The sequence below is a fragment of the Alosa pseudoharengus genome, unplaced genomic scaffold, assembly GCF_046254945.1.
Source record: "Alosa pseudoharengus isolate Yale_2024_CS ecotype anadromous, Long Island Sound unplaced genomic scaffold, YU_APseudo_1.1 YU_APseudo_1.1_scf_8, whole genome shotgun sequence".
In the NCBI taxonomy this organism is placed as follows: Eukaryota; Metazoa; Chordata; class Actinopteri; order Clupeiformes; family Clupeidae; genus Alosa; species Alosa pseudoharengus.
The window spans coordinates 35,827,249-35,843,470 of NW_027468870.1; the positions used below are offsets into that span (position 1 = coordinate 35,827,249).

At 42.2% G+C, this 16,222-nt stretch overlaps 1 protein-coding gene across 1 annotated transcript; it reads right to left on the reverse strand.

Annotated features, from left to right (window-relative positions):
- On the reverse strand, positions 1 to 14,068 carry gnb2 (guanine nucleotide binding protein (G protein), beta polypeptide 2). Its single transcript, XM_076275207.1, has 10 exons — positions 13,290 to 14,068; positions 9,020 to 9,123; positions 8,784 to 8,822; positions 5,422 to 5,528; positions 4,766 to 4,829; positions 3,663 to 3,825; positions 1,425 to 1,491; positions 975 to 1,176; positions 391 to 607; positions 1 to 265 (listed from the first exon to the last, which is right to left on the reverse strand). The coding sequence occupies exons 2-10, from the start codon at positions 9,074 to 9,076 to the stop codon at positions 159 to 161; spliced, it is 1,023 nt and encodes a 340-aa protein (XP_076131322.1). The 5' UTR covers positions 9,077 to 9,123; positions 13,290 to 14,068; the 3' UTR covers positions 1 to 158.
- Between the last annotated feature and the right edge of the window lie 2,154 nt (positions 14,069 to 16,222).

Here is a 16,222-nt window from a genome sequence, read left to right on the forward strand (position 1 = left end):
TGCGTGCGTGCGTGCGTGCGTGTGTGTGTATGTGTGTGTGTGCGTGTGTGTGTTATAGAAAGGAAACAAAGAAAAAGATGGAGAGACAGTCTGAGTGAAAGTAGTTACGTGTGTGTGTATGTGTGTGTGTGTGTGTGTGTGTGTGTGTGTGTCTGAGGTCAGTTCCAAATCTTGAGGAAGCTATCCCAAGATCCAGTGCTCACTGCCATACCATCTTCCGTAACACCCAGACAACTGACGCGATTGTCGTGACCCGCCAACACACCTGGCAGAGAAAAGAATCGACACAGAAATATTAGCATAATTAGGTTAAAGTCACTCAAAAAAAAAGGGTGAACAAAATCTAAAACCGTTTTTAATCTTCCTCCTTTGTGAATGATGCCACCAAACCTGGTCGGTCGCCCTTCATGGCGTCCCAGATGTTACAGTTGAAGTCATCGTAGCCAGCGAGCAACAGGCGCCCAGAGCGGGAGAAGGCCACGGAGGTGATGCCGCAGATGATGTTGTCGTGGGAGTAAAGGCCGAGCTCCTGGTCGGCGCGCAGGTCAAACAGACGGCAGGTGGCGTCGTCGGAGCCTGTGGCAAACGCGCTGCCGCTCGGGAAGAACTGGACCACCGACCCAAGGTAAGAGGGAGGGATAGAGGGATGAATGGCATTTAAAAGGAAGGTAAAAGAAAAAAGGGGATAGATGAAAAGGACAAAGAAAGAAAATTTAGTAAACATTTTTATTACATTTCTTCTGGTGATTCTCTAAATAAAGTAAAAAGGGAGCTAGTGTGCAGATATTCCTTAAGATACAGAAGTGTAATGCATTATGTGACATGCTTAGCTGCATTGTAGCATTAAGGCCATAAATTGATATAAATATATATTTTTTGTTCAGCAATGACAATAATGTTTGGCACATGGCCTTAAGACACATAAGACCCGTCTTTACAAATAGGGACCTGAAGGGAAAGGTAATTGCACTCACGCAGACAGCGTTGATGTCCGATTCGTGACCAGTGAAAGTCTGTCTGCACATGCTGTCGCGGATGTCCCAGAGCTTGATGGAGGCATCACACGCACCCGAGATAAACATTCGGGAGTCCGGGGCCAGGGACAGGCTCATGACGTCTCCGCTGTGACCGGAGAACACGGTGGTCTGCTGCCCAGTCTCGATATCCCACAATGCACTGCAAAACACATGAAGAAGCCTTTAGCTACACATACTGTATGTATAGTTACACCTATACAACTATTACAGTTATCTCAAACAGACCGGAATTAACATTTTTTTACTCATGACAAATGAAACAACATTGCCTTTCACATTCACTTCTGTTTTAATTGCTTTCTAATTTCTATCAGAATTCATATTTCATTACTCTAAACCAAGTATGGCATCACCATTCTTTTTATACATAGAAAATCCTGGACTGACCAGGTTGTGTCTCCTGAACTTGTGATGATTTGATTGTCATCAATGAAACGACAGCAGGACAGGTAACCTGGAAATAAAGACAGGCAGGTTGATTTAATGATTCATTTTTTGCACAATCCAGATCTATTGACCCAAACTGTAACTTAAACCAAAGTCCTTTTAGGCAAGTCCCTCCACTCGGCGGCCATTTGACAATGCTTTTTGGGCACTCGTTGGGCATCCATTTCGGCAGAAATGCGCGTGCGCAAGGCTTCACGACACCAATCTTGCTCCAGCGGCGAGATCACAACACATGATTGGCACGATGTCTTCACAACACACCATATGATTGGCTCAATGTATTCACATCACACCACATGATTGGCTCAATGTAGTCACATGTCGACGTTTTGCCGAGGAAGGGGTGGGATATGTGTAGACAACGGCCATATTGGCGTGACAAACTAGCCCCATGCATTTCTTTGGAGGATTTTTTGAGTGCTGTGTCTCCACATTAGAAAGTCTCTGCTTAAACTGTATCTTAAAGCTCCTTGAGAGTTCCATGGTTTCAGGCGGTTGGGCTCAATTGTATCTGATATCGTTGGGGATCACTTTCAGATCGATTTTGAGAACGATAAAAAGCTGACAGCCAATCAGAATCCATCAAATTATAGCCATCACATTCATCAACACGAGGAGAGACTTTCTAGCCTGGGAAAAATCCAGACGTCCGCCAAATTCGAGATTCGCTCTGAAAGTCCGTCTGGCCAAGAACCCATTCTAGCCCATTTCCAATTTTCCTAGATCGACGCACCAATCAGAACCCTTGAGGCGGGCTTTACACGATGACGATAGCGCACCCTGTTGAAGAAGCCGTTTTTTTTTTTTTTTAAAACATCAACTATGGCTGCTGCCGCTTGTTTGAAGCTGATATCACGTTGGTTTAAGACAGGGAGTTAGAAGTTTCTTAACTGCTTCCTTATGTTGGAATATGCAACATTGTACAAACATGTATGTAAGGGATTAGCCTGACGAGCCAGACCCACATTAAAATGTAGGGTCTGGGCACTCACCGTTCGCAGTGCTCAGTCCGAGGGGCGGGATAATCAGTTGTCTTTCAAATTCCCTCTGCACGCAATAGGACAGTGGCAACGCTATGAGTCCCATGCGTTTCCCACCAGCGGAGCTAGTTGGCTAGTTCAAACGTTTGCCAACTTAATAAAAGCTTAACTCGTGTCACACTGTTCGCCAACAGCAACATCCATCTTATTTGTTTTCAAGTAGCAGGGAATTCAAGCCAAACCGTTGCAACTCTGCCATCAATCATTATGTTAAGCCCACCTAACGACTCTATACACGATTTCATTGGCCTGATTGAGTTTCGATTTCTGGAGCTCACAAGCCAACGGAGAGTTGCTAGACTAGCCCTGGCAGCAAATGTAATTTCAAATGTAATTTGCTGCCGCTAGGGGCGCGTCTAGATTTCTAGGCTAGTAAGGGATACCTATGTGATATCTGCAACAGTGGTAGGCTACTGAAAACGGTTTGATATTCTGTTCATTGATATTCTGTTCATTCTGTTCATGGACTATAGTAGCTGGACACGTAGCCGACAGAAAACACATAGGCTACTTTTGAATTGGTGTGCTATGCGAGCATAACTCAAATGCTACACTTTTGCCTTGAAACAATTCCGGCATAATTGCTTTGAACGTTTCTCGTTCCCCATTCCTGCTTTATATGCCCTGGTCAGCCAGAAAGGACAAATGAAACAAAATGCTCGTTTGAACGTGAACGGTTTTGTTCAGAGCTGAAAATGCAATTGTGTTTGACAGAGGGCAGATGTAAATTGCTAGTGACAAAATATTAGCTTTCCGTGTGGCACGATGTCTTTGTAAATTAGCCTACGTTTAATTAAAAAGTGGTTAATTCTTCCTGCTTCTCCCTACAACCAGACAGTAAGCTTGTTCGTCTTCATGCAGATCTGTGCAGATCTGACTTGATCTGACTTCACATCAAGTAAGATCTGCATGAAGACAAACACGCCTAATGTTGCAAATTGCGTGTTTCCGTCACTCTGTGTCTTTCGTTGCTCTGATTGGTTTTTGGCCTCTCCTATTCTCCGAGGCATTTTGATCGGCGTTAGACTTTCCTTATCGTTGGTCAGTGTGGACGCTTTTATCGTTACAATTATAGTTACCTTTATAGTTATCATTCCTGGTGTGAACGACCCTTAACAATAATGCAGGAGCAGGTTACCTGTATGGCCAGGTAGTTCTCGGCTCACGCGGACGTTGCCCTCTCGGGTCTTCAGGCTGTAGATGGAGCAGATGTTGTCGAGCCCCCCACAGGCTACAAAGTTCCCAGAAGGGGCGTAGGCACACGTCATCACCCAGGAGGAGCGCAGGGGGATGGCATGCATCTGAGGGTGAAGGGGGCAGAGAAGTGCAGGCATAACCGTTGGGATCCATTCATATATCACATATGCCATTCACATATCATTCATAAGGGTTTATATACAATTCACATACTATTCACTAGAGTTGTAAAGGAACACATATTCGTACCGAACCGTTTAAGTACAGGACGTTTGGTACATTTGATACACTTCTGTTTTGAACCTAATGCAGTCTTTAACAGTAATCAGCAGTAGGCTTTTTTTCTTGCGAACCATGTTTCAAATTCGAGTTCCCACACAAATGTTAATTGGTGGACCATGTCAGTTTAGTCAATTAACGTCAAAAAACATTTGGCACCTTGTCAAAATACTATTCCTGTTACACCGTTACACAAAAACTTGTAAAATGCAAATAAAAAAAGGAACGTGATAAACTGCAAATCTCGTAAACCTATATAGCTGCAAAAAGGACATAGCCAACATATCAAAAGTTATTTTTGAATTTGATGCCAGCAACACATTTAAAAGAAGTTTCCATTTTACACAACGTACCAATTTTTTCTGATTTGTGGTTGTACAATTCACATACTATTCACATAACATTCACACGTTTTTGCATACTAATCGCATACGATTCAAATACTGTTCACAAGCATTTACATACTATTCACTTATACTGGAATAGATATTAACAATGTACCGTTCTCCTGGGTTGCTACTCTCTAACTAGACAACAAAACATGCAGCCTGTAAAGGTTACTTCCTAGGATGTAAGAAAAGGAAGCTATACAAAATAAGTTCTCATATTATATAATACACCACCGTTGTAAGACATGGATGTACACTTCATGTTTTATTTAGATTTTTGGTTCAGGTTGTGGAATCTCACAGTCACACCACTCACTCTCCAAATGCTAACATGTTCCTCTCCAAATGCTAACATGTTCCTCTCAAGTCAAATTACCTTATTAGTGGTGTAACTGTCCCAGATGATCAGTTTCCCGTCTTGAGATGCACTGACCAGAAGCCTTGGGGACAGAGGAAACGTTTACATTAGTCATGTGAGGACAAGCTCTCCCCCTAGTGGCCACATATTGCACATGCAATGGTTTCAATGACCCCCCCCATCATATCAGTTACACCTAAAATGGGGATGTGCTTCTTCTGATGAGGGAGCAGCTGAAGGTTGCCGTCCTTTCCAGACCTTAAATCGAACTTCTGTTTTTGAGAAGTCTTGCAGAAAGTGTCAGTGGCTGTCTTGAGCGTAAAGGATGACCCTCCTAGTCCTCCTTTAGTACTTCTGCTTTTTACTACTGACTGACTAGAGCACATTTTCATGGGCCTGCACATCACAGGTATCAAGAGAAATGTTGCGAGAACATGGTCTAAAGAGGTCTAGCACATTACACACTCATAACAATAAGAATTAGGAACTAATACTTCTTATCCGCATCACCAGTAATCCACAAAAATACCCATGTATGTATGTGTACGTATATGGGTGATTTGTACAAAACAAATCATGCTAGGGAGCACACATATTGTCAGAGAAATGGATGCACAGCCAGAGTGTAGCCAAAAGGCTCAAAAAAGTGAAGAACGATGTCTGTATTTGCTCACCTTGAGTCAGTGCCCCAGTGCATGGCATAAATCTTAGCCAGGTGGCCACGAAGAGTACGCCTCGTCCGCATCTGAATACGGCCAACCGGGTCCAGACCTGCAGTTATCTGTTCGTAAAATGCGCACACACACAAACATGCACATGTAAGCCATGTTGTTTTTTTTGTTTTATTTTTTTCTGTTTGTGGACCTCACTAAGTGTGATCTGGAGATTGTCAAGTCAAGTAATTTTATTTGTATGGTAAGGCTATTTGCACCCCTGGTACAATTAGCAGTGTATGCTATTCGTACCCTGGTGCAATTAGAAGTGAATTCTATTCGTACCCCGGTGCACACAGCAATGTGTTCTATTAATACCCCGTCTAGTACAAATATAAGTGTATGTTATTTGCACCCCTGTGCATTTATTCTGGCATATTGATCACACAATGTAATAATAATTTTAAAAAAAAACAAGTAATACGTTTTTGTTGTTACGTAACAGGGTGTGAATAGCTCAGTTGTGTAATAGACACTCTGAATAAGGTATGCTGTTTGCATCAATGTATAGTTAGAAGTGGATGCTATTCGTACCCTGGTGTATATAGTAATGTATGCTATTTACACCATGGTGCGTGAACTAGCTAATTGTTGCAATCAAAACTTCCATTTGAGAACCGATTTCTTGTTCAAATTGTGCGCCTTCTCTCCAGAGATGTTAGTACACATGCGCACTCACTCTGCCAAAATGTATCATGCAGGAATCGAACCCCGGTCTCCTACGTGCTAAACTGTGTCTGTGACCACTGCACTATCTACTAGGTAAACTTAGAGTTTATAGGCCTGAGTGTCATATTCACGAAATTTCTGTTAACTAACAAACTGACGGTTGTATGTGTTCACTAAACCAACATTATGAAAATAAAACACAACTTTTCTAGTGCCGAAACCTTTCAGAATTCTTCACTTTCTGCTGACGAAAAAATGAATGTCCGCCATGTTTTTTGTTCACATGAGCAACGTCTTTTTGTTGTTATGTCACAGGGTGTGAATAGCTCAGCTGTGTGGGCAAGGCTATTCATACCAGGGGTGTAAATAAACACTCCGTTATTTGTATAGCACATTTAAACGAACGACAGTTGACCCAAAGTGCTTTACAAGTTAGAGCAGGGAAGGCAGAAACAATATGCCTTGAAGATACATAGACAGGTGTGCAAGACTCCATGAATATAGTTAAATAATGTAAAATAGAATAAAACTAATTTAAAAAGATAAAAGTTTAAAGAGGTAAAACAAAGCATAAACATAAATTAAAAGACTATAACATATAAAAAACAAATGATAAATACCCAAGGATAAGAAAATAAAATAAATAAGTATATATATAAACATTTCAAAACAAAGGATAAAACAAAAAGGCATAAAAAGAAATTAAAAGCAAGAGAATAAAAGTGTGTTTTCAGATTTGTCTTAAAGCTGGCAATTGTGTTACAGGATTTGATATGGGGAGGGAGGGAGTTCCAGAGTTTGGGGGCTACTACTCGGTCCCCTCTGGTTTTAGGGTGTGTCTGGGGGATGGCAAGGAGCTGTTGGGTTGTGGACCTGAGTGATCTGGCTGCAGAGTAAGTGGACAGAAGCTCAGAAATATACAAAGGGGCTTGACCATTGAGTGCTTCAAAAACAAAGAGTAAAACTTTAAAATCAATTCTAAATTTCACTGGTAACCAGTGAAGCTCATCTAAAACTGGGGTTATGTGCTCAAACTTTTTGGTGCCAGTGAGGAGTCTTGCAGCAGCATTCTGAACTAACTGGAGTCTATTTAAGTTATATTGGGTTAGGCCTATGTACAGTGAATTGCAGTAGTCTAAACGTGAGGTAATATAAGCATGACTGACTGTTTCAAGATCTTTCTTAGATAAAAAGTGCTTCAGTTTAGCTACTGTTCTAAGCTGATAAAAAACTACCTTTAACAACAGAGCTGACTTGTTTATTAAAATGAAAAGAGCTGTCGAAAATGACACCTAGATTTCTGACCTGACTCTGCAAGTTTGATGACCAAGGGCCAAGGGCATTGCTCAGGTGTTTTGTAGGGGTAGGGGATCCACATAAAATCATCTCAGTTTTCTTGGCATTCAACTGGAGGAAGTTTGCTGCCATCCAGGATTTAATGTCTTCCAAACAGCTAAAAATAGTTTCAATAGATGAAGTGCAACCAGGGAAGATGGGTAAACACAGTTGTGTATCATCAGCATAGCAGTGATATTTTAAGTTGTGCTTTTCAAGGATAGAGCCAAGGGGCAGCATGTATAGGGAGAATAACAGGGGGCCAAGAACTGATCCTTGAGGGACGGCATATTTAATATCCACTGGAGCGGATGACTTAGCGCCCAGATTGGATGATGAGAGGGTTTGAACGGACTAACCACAGGCTAGTGGTCAAAACTAGTGGTCACAGACTAGAGCTAATGGTCAAAAAGCCCATAAATGCTCCAGGGCCTTTCAGTTTTAGCATAGGTCTTGTTAGTGAGAATGTTACTAGTGAGGGTTCTGAGGGGGAGTGCGCATGTGAGGTAGTGTTAGGGCCCGTCCCATTTCTCCCCCCTTAAAACTTCCACTTGGTTTTGATTGCCCTCAACATTAAAGCCCCCTCGACAAGAGAAGTGGAGGTGAAGATCTTTCCCTATGAATTGGGACACCACTATATGCAAATTAGCGTAGCGAACGTGCTCACCTACGTCATGCGCAGCGCCGACGTGTCTACCGGTAGTAGCCTGCTACTATTTTCATTCAGGAACATGCCCGTTCAGCGGTCATTGTTGTGTGGGCTGTGCTGGTTTATCTACGTCTGGTTAATCATCAAATATATTCGTGTTCATGTGAACGCCAGAACACACACCTTAAATATTGACGAAACTACCCAGATCAGATATATAACGTTATTTGATGGGCAGACTCTCTCAAAGCACTCAGCAGATATCATGAACATCGTCAGATAGCTTTGTGAGATATTTTCTAACATTAGTGTTCAAAACTCAACAGTCCATCAGATGTGCATCAAACTAACATATTCCAACATATTTCGAAATTTTAATATGCTTATTTGCGAAAATATATGAAAAATTTGGCCGGCTCGCTGAGCTCGCACGGTATCCTGGGTAATTTCATCTCCCACTTCGTTTTAAGCCTGCATCGGTCCTGGCTATATTTTGAGGGTTGATTTTAAGGGGGAAATAGCACTTCCCCTTGCTCCCTAAAGTAATGGGACACCCTAGCCCTACACGTGCACGCGCAAAAACGAGGGTTAGGGCCAAAATCTAGGGGTAGGGGAGGTATTGGGACGGGCCCTTACTGTATATGTTACGAGTGTTCTGTCTGCAGGTTACCTGGGTAAGGGTGGAGTCCCCACATGCTTTCCTCGCATCCTGGCATGAAAGAAAGATCAAAAGAGAACATGAGACGTTGACAGTTTGCACCTAGTGTCTATCCAACACCTCAAATGAACACTTACATTTACATTCATTTAGCAGACGCTTTTATCCAAAGCGACTTACAAAAATGAGGAAAAGTGTTTATACTTTAAGAGATACTGCTTAAAAAACAAAAACACTCAGCATCTCACTCTTATCTGGTTCCTCAGTTGCTCTGCCTCCTGCCGAAGCTGCTCCAGCTCACTCATGGTGGATTCCCCCAAGCCCACTCGCTCACCCTTGGCCACTCAGCCACCTGCAGGGGGGCACAGAGCAAACCCGAGACTGGTCAGTCACTCTCTCAGTTAAACACACACACACACGCACAAACATACAAACACACAATCTCTCTCTCACACACACACACACACACACACACACACACACAGGGTGACAAGATGGCCTGGCAGACCACACCCCATAGTGCTGTGATTTTTCTCAGGATTGCTTTAGAATGTGAACGTGTGTGCCTCTTCGTTTCTATTTGAATTCTAAGGCTTTATATCCATTTCAGTTGCGTTTATCGAGTGTGGTTCCTCAGTGAGCTCTAGGACAGACCCATCTGGGGGAGGGCAGGAGAGACAGGCCTGGTGCACAGCGGAAGCTACTGGGGAGTACTCCAGAGAACCCATCTAATGCCTTATTTACGCGCTCATTCATACCAAGCCACGGCGTCTTCATTGTTAAATGCCCCACGAAAGTGCATCACGCAGGAAAGCTCAGCACATTCAATCTCATACAGGTTCACGTCATTAAGTATTTTTTCAATGGAGTAGGAGGAGGGGTGTAGTGCGTTCTGGTTCTGTCTATGTATGGTTATAAGTCAAATGTTCAATCACATTCTTTTAGCCCTGTTTTATACTTTGTGCATCTTAAAATACCCTGAAGGTAAACAATTTCCATTTCTCACTGTTAAGTGCACAATACAATATTTGGACATTTATACTTTCAGATGAACAGTTTAAATGTCTATGACAAATTTAAAATGGCATACTGTGGTCATAAGTCACAGTCCATACTGTATTCAATCACACATTGAGTTGAATTACCCCTATCTGTATTATGCACATCATAAAATTGTATTAGTCTTGGAATCTGTGGGACATAATCTGTAATCCCATGTAATCTGGGTGGAGACCATCATGTAATGGGTTTTGTGGTCCATGTCCTACTGCACTTTACAGAGAAACAAGATTAGGATTATAACAAGTAGCAATAAAACGGGTGTTTGTGCTTGTGGTTTCCTTCTGTTTGTGTGTGTGTGTGCACCCGGACAGTACTCTATGTGTGTGTGTGTGTGTGTGTGTGTGTGTGTGTGTGTGTGTGTGTGTTTGTGTGTGTGTTGAATGCATTATTTAAACCTCATTAATTGAACATGATCATCTCTTGTAGGCTCCACTGAGACGAAATAGGATTTTCAGATCATTGCAATGAACAAAAAGGCCGATAATCACGATGCAATATAGTAAATTAAGAAAAATGGCATTCTCAGTATTGTACTGCTTTCAGAAGAACTCCACAGTGCTATTTACAGGGAAGGAACACATTCAAATTTCGTTACATAAATAGATTTTTTTCACATTTGTGGGCGTATTCAAATAGGCCATAACCTCATTTACCCATGACAGGCTGGCCTGATGCAGACACCAGGCATTTGCATCCCGTGTACAGTTATATTTATAAAAGTACCGAGTTTGCATAGGGACCAACCACGGAGGCCTCTTGCGAAGGAACAATGCGAAATGAAAAACCACCAGGAGGCTGCCTCCTAGGTGCAAGTGTAGGCTACTTGCTACGTAGCCTAAGGGATAATGTATTGTCCGCCGGTAATTATCAGAAAATAAGTCCCGACAGGGAGAACAGAAACCCGACGCGCAGCGGAGGGGTTTTGCTTCGACCTGAAGGGACTTATTTTCTGATAATTACCAGCGGACAATACATTATCCCGCTTATTACACGGCTACTTGCCGAAACGAGAAAAGAAACCTAACACAATGAATCTTTAAAGATGATTTTGCTACCGTTTCGTGTCTTCCGCTGACAAAATAAATAGTTCGCCACACAGATAGAACTTGACAGTTTCAGGTGTTGCGTGGCAACGTCTTACTAGCTTACTTTTGCTTTCAATGAAATTCCATTGCAATAAGCGAACGGAATTCTTGCGGAGGGATATGAAAGACGTTAATCAACCCGTTGCCATTGACAGCGATATAGATTTAACATAGGCCCGAACGTTGGGAAGGCCCATTCATGTGAATGGAACTTTCTGCAGCACTCTGAAGAGCCGTATAATAAAGGACCTTACATCACGAGAGAGATGGCATGGCTGTGCTATGATCCCCTGACATGAAAACAAACTTCTCACTTGTAGGCTACACCTACACACACACACATGAATTCTCTCTCTCTCTCTCTCTCTTGCGCGCACACACACACACACACACACATAGCAGTAAGGAATTAGCTGGGTCATTGTTCCCCGGGGGGGAACTCAACGCAGATGGATCGCGCAGCACTAATGGGAGGCGACAAGGGGAAATTAGTGGGTCCCGCTCTCATATCCCAGCTGCTCACTTTACCAATAAAGAGGAGGCAGGAGGGGATGCATCCCATGGTGCACTACTGCCACAAGGGCTCATGCGAGACCTCATCACCTGCTGAGGGTTAGCTCTACGCATCCCTGGCACCATACCTCAAGATACACCTTCACTGTATCTCCAAGAAGCTCCCTTTCCCAGTTCCTATGCCACTTTGGACTGAAAAGAGGATTCCTTATAGTGTTTTATCGCTACATCCATGGATATGGATACAGTATGTAACTGCTAAACACTACATCAACTCAGTTCAGAGTCCCTGGCCCTCGACAACGTAGGGGTGTGCACTTTTTGTGATGATGCAGTAGGTATTCCATTGTAACACATCAAGAGGCATCAGTTTGGAACTAACAATAATTTACTGCATCCCAAAAACCAAAGAGAAATCTTGGGAGAGATGAATGGCATGCAGCCATTTTATCTTAATTGTGTTTGCTTATGGGGGCTGTAAATATGGGTTGCCTTAGGGAAAACATGGCTGGCACAAGAACAAGCGTATGGCATTTCTCAAACTGAATTTGAGAAAGTCTGATGGTGATATGTTGTATAGTAGTGAATTAACTCTCAAAATGCCAACATAAAGCTGTGATGACACTAATCATGCTCACTTACATGGTTACAACATTTCAGCTCTATCTAGTCATTAAAGGCAGTTTACAATTCACCACCATCAACCACAAGGCATTTCCTCTATGAGCCTATAGCTTAAAAGGTAGGTTAATGGCAGCCATGGCCCACTTCCACCACATTTGCTCAGACAATAAATCTTGTGAGATGATTAGTAAAACTAAGAAAATGGAACAGATGTAATGTATAATGTCAATCTGAGCCTGGCCATCCATAGAAGGATGGGAAGATTGCATTGTAGTTATTTATGCCAGTTTAAGTCCTCCTGACCTGGCAGTTTCTGTCTGCCTGCTAGTTCACTGTCTTCTCTTTTTGCTTAGCTACATTGTTCATTCTCTCTTCGAATATCATCTGATATTCTATCAGTAGGCCACGTATTGGGTAAAAGACCGAAAATTGGGTAAAAGACAGAACCAGATTAAGCAACAGTATGCAGCATAGGCAGGCCTAACCTACAACAACAATTACCAAACTGGGAGGCACTGGGATAGCGCAGACAGGCCTTATATCTTGCAATATTAACGAAAGTGGGGGGAATAATCGTGGATGCGCCCCGTGATTCGGATGCGTTCCAATGGGTTCTTCCTTGGCCCATGCAACACCCCACCACCAAGTTTCATGAGAATCGGACCGATAGTTTTTGCGTAATCTTGCTGACAGACAAATAAACAGACAAGCAAACTGAATCGAAAACATCACCTTCTTTATAATTATTGCTTTCAATAAGGTAGCCTATCAAAACGGACTATGGCCGTGTGCAAGGCTGCGTTAAGATGACCAACCCGAGGCCATAGCTCCGGTAACAATGTAGCCTAACAATGAACGGCAAATGCAAACAAGCTCTTGTCTGATTAAATACCAATGGAAAAGTCTGTTCATTTACACTGGTGCGTTTCCCCAGCATACAGGCCTACAGTTTATGCCATCACTGAATCTGAAAGACCGTGTGATCATATTGCACACCGTGCTAGCCCACTCTCAATCCAAATGAAAATGCTGTAGGCAGGCGATCCATAAACCGCAAAACTGGTGATTGGCCTACGTGGTATTTTGCCAATATCTTCAACTAAAAATCCAACAAGTAGCCGAACATAGCGCCATTTCACCAATTTTGTCAGATATATTGAGGGGACTTTAACCCCCTCTGAAGGTTTAACTGAAAGACATGCGCATCCTGATGGAACATGGAATGGATGGATACCTGTATTTTTTATCTTGCTTGTGAGGCAGCTGTTCCCCACGTCGAACGACTATGGGCTGGATTGTTTAGACGGGACGAGCTAAGTCCCCCTTGATCTTCTTGACAAAAACCAACACTGATTAAATTAGTATGTATTCAGAGCTTCCCGTTGGTCGATTCTGTCTTGATTTCCTCTTGGTAGCTTCTTTCCAGATGTCAAAAAAACGTCAAATTTAAGTGCAGAGCCACCATTGCTCCTATAGACTGGATGTCTTCTCGAGATGAATTTGCTTCTGCTGTAGCCTTTCCCGTTTCCTTCGCCTCAGGTTTGGTTCGTCATACACACACAACCCTCAAGAGCCTGAATAGCCTATACGAAAAAGGCGATTTCTATCATCACAAATTGACGCTTCATTTCAGTCTGTTTTCACCCAAGAGCTGGACAAAGATTAAATAAATGTCGAGGCATTTGTTTCTCGCTGTGCTTTCGTGATCCTCGCTTCCTTCCTCCCTAGCTTGACGGTCTCTTCCTCCTCCCTCCTACCCGTTCTATCGTTGCGATATGACCGTCGCCTCCTTCTTCAAAAATGAATTATTAAGTAAATCGAAGCACTAGGCTTGGAGCTTGAAAGACAAATCAAAAGATGATGACATAAATCGACTTGGTTCTTGCAGGCGACCAACACCCACCCATCGGTGCAACAATGTCAAGAGTCAAATCACTCTCTAATGGATGAAGCTGCTACAATAATATTTTTTTCGATGACACATTTAGATGTCAGTTTTGCCCCAAATGAAATCATACGGACAGCGTATGGTAACGTAACATCTCATATGCAAGACCAACCACACCCATTTTGCTAGAGAATGTACCATTTCTAAACTCCCCTTTTAAACGTAATTTGACAGAAATTTGAACTAAAGTTCAGTGCCCATCTCAGGAGAGCAATGGTGATTTGGTTATCTAGGAGGGACAACAAAATATCAACCTTAATGTCTTTGAAAGAAATAACAATGCTGCAGTATGGTTGTCGTGGTTGTGTAGGCTATAAGTTAAAACAAAATAACACTGGCAGTGGACCTACTTCCACGCCCTCCAACGAGTTGAAAAGAGATTGCGTCTAGTTTGAGCTCACTTCTATGTCACATGACTTTTGTCATCGCCGCAGGCCATTCGAGCAAAGGATTCATTCAGTAACAGTGCGACACTAACAAACGGCAGAAAAGTAGCCTACTATTGTTTTTATGAAGACCTTTTCTGACCAAATCATTTGCTCACATGTTCCATAGCCACAGACTGCTCTTTCTATTTCTTAATACACTTAAAAACGACTGGGATGTAAGGAGTAGGCTTGTCATTTTCACTATGGAAATGCATCTGAAGAGGAAGAAGCGCTCTCTTGGTCTTTCAGTGTTCTGACAAAACCAACAACAATCAACATTAGTTCTATTTCACTTAGTTCACTATTGGAAGAAGCAGACAGGAGTAATTAAAAGTTCACACTTGGTTGATTGCACTGAGCTTTTGCTCTTCTGAGACTGAGGCTAATACTCAGAGGATGTCGTTTGATAATGAGCTGTGTAATTACAGTTATACAGGTTTCTATTAGCCATGAGGTTTACAACACAGAAACAGAATAGAGAAGTTGAAATGTGCATTGGTCATCTGAACATATTAATAGCTACTAAGACGTAGCCTACAGTGTCTCTTGGGAAGAAACATGGAGATTGAAACCTCCATAAATGAGCACATCAGTGAATATGAAGAATTGAAGGATATGAAAGATTATATCCAACATTGCATATCTGCCTATTTTAACGATCAAGTCGTTTTGTTCAGGTGATTTGTATATGTGGCTTATCAATTCCTGTTGTAGTGTATAGGGATCCATTTCCTGAAGTTGTGAGCTACTGTATGAACAGTATGTGTGAGCGTTTACTCCCCTGCAGAAGTCTGACAATGGTTTGCTCCACCTGCCCTGTCTTTAAGCCCATCAGGGACTGTAGTAGCTGAGGATAGGTTGCTTAGCAACAGAATATGCAGGGGCTAAAGCAGGCACTGTATGGCAAAGGGATGGGTATGAGGGGTAGTAGACTGTACTGATGTGTTTAGAAGCAAGATCTGTACTGAGCACATTACAGTAACAGTAGGCTACAGCCTTTGGCTGATTCTCTCTCTCTCTCTCTCTCTCTCTCTCTCTCAATGTGTGTTTGTGTGAGTTAGTGAGGGGGTTGTATCACATTCATACTAGCCAGGTTTGAAATTCAACCATTCCAATCCGACCATTTTTCTTTGTACACCTAGTGTCTTATCAGTGTTGATTGTGAGTTTAGGCAAGAATAACAGGCATGAAAATCACCACACTTCTCTCACTTGTCCTAAGGGCAAGAGTGCACCACGGGGACATCAAGAAAAAAATCTATTTATTTTGACCAGTGCATCCACTGTCTCCATAATCAATGCAATGTTGAACACTGAGTGATAATGCATATTTGAAATCATTGAAGATGTCAACACTAGAGGGCATGGCTGTTCCATGCACTGTGTTGCTTCCCACAGATCTTAGAAAGCTCTACCGAGTGGTTGCTTCCATCACTAGAGATTCAGAGGTGAAGCATAGTACTTGAATGAAACATGATGGACTAAGGCTACAATCATTGGTTGTCAGTGTTGGGCAAGTTACTTCAAAATCGAAATGCATTATGCATTACTTATTACTGTCATTTCAAAGTAATTTGTTACATTATAATATTACTGTCTCTGAATTGTAAGGCACTACTATTGCATTACTTTTAAGTTACTTTCACCAAAATATCTGGAAATGTGGATTTGCAATTCTAAATGCAGTTTATTACGCTCAATCATAGTCAGAGTTTTGTTAAAAACCGACAAAAGGTCAAAGTCTGGTAAATTGTGATATAAATACTGTAACTCTAAGGCCTAGGCCTGCTCA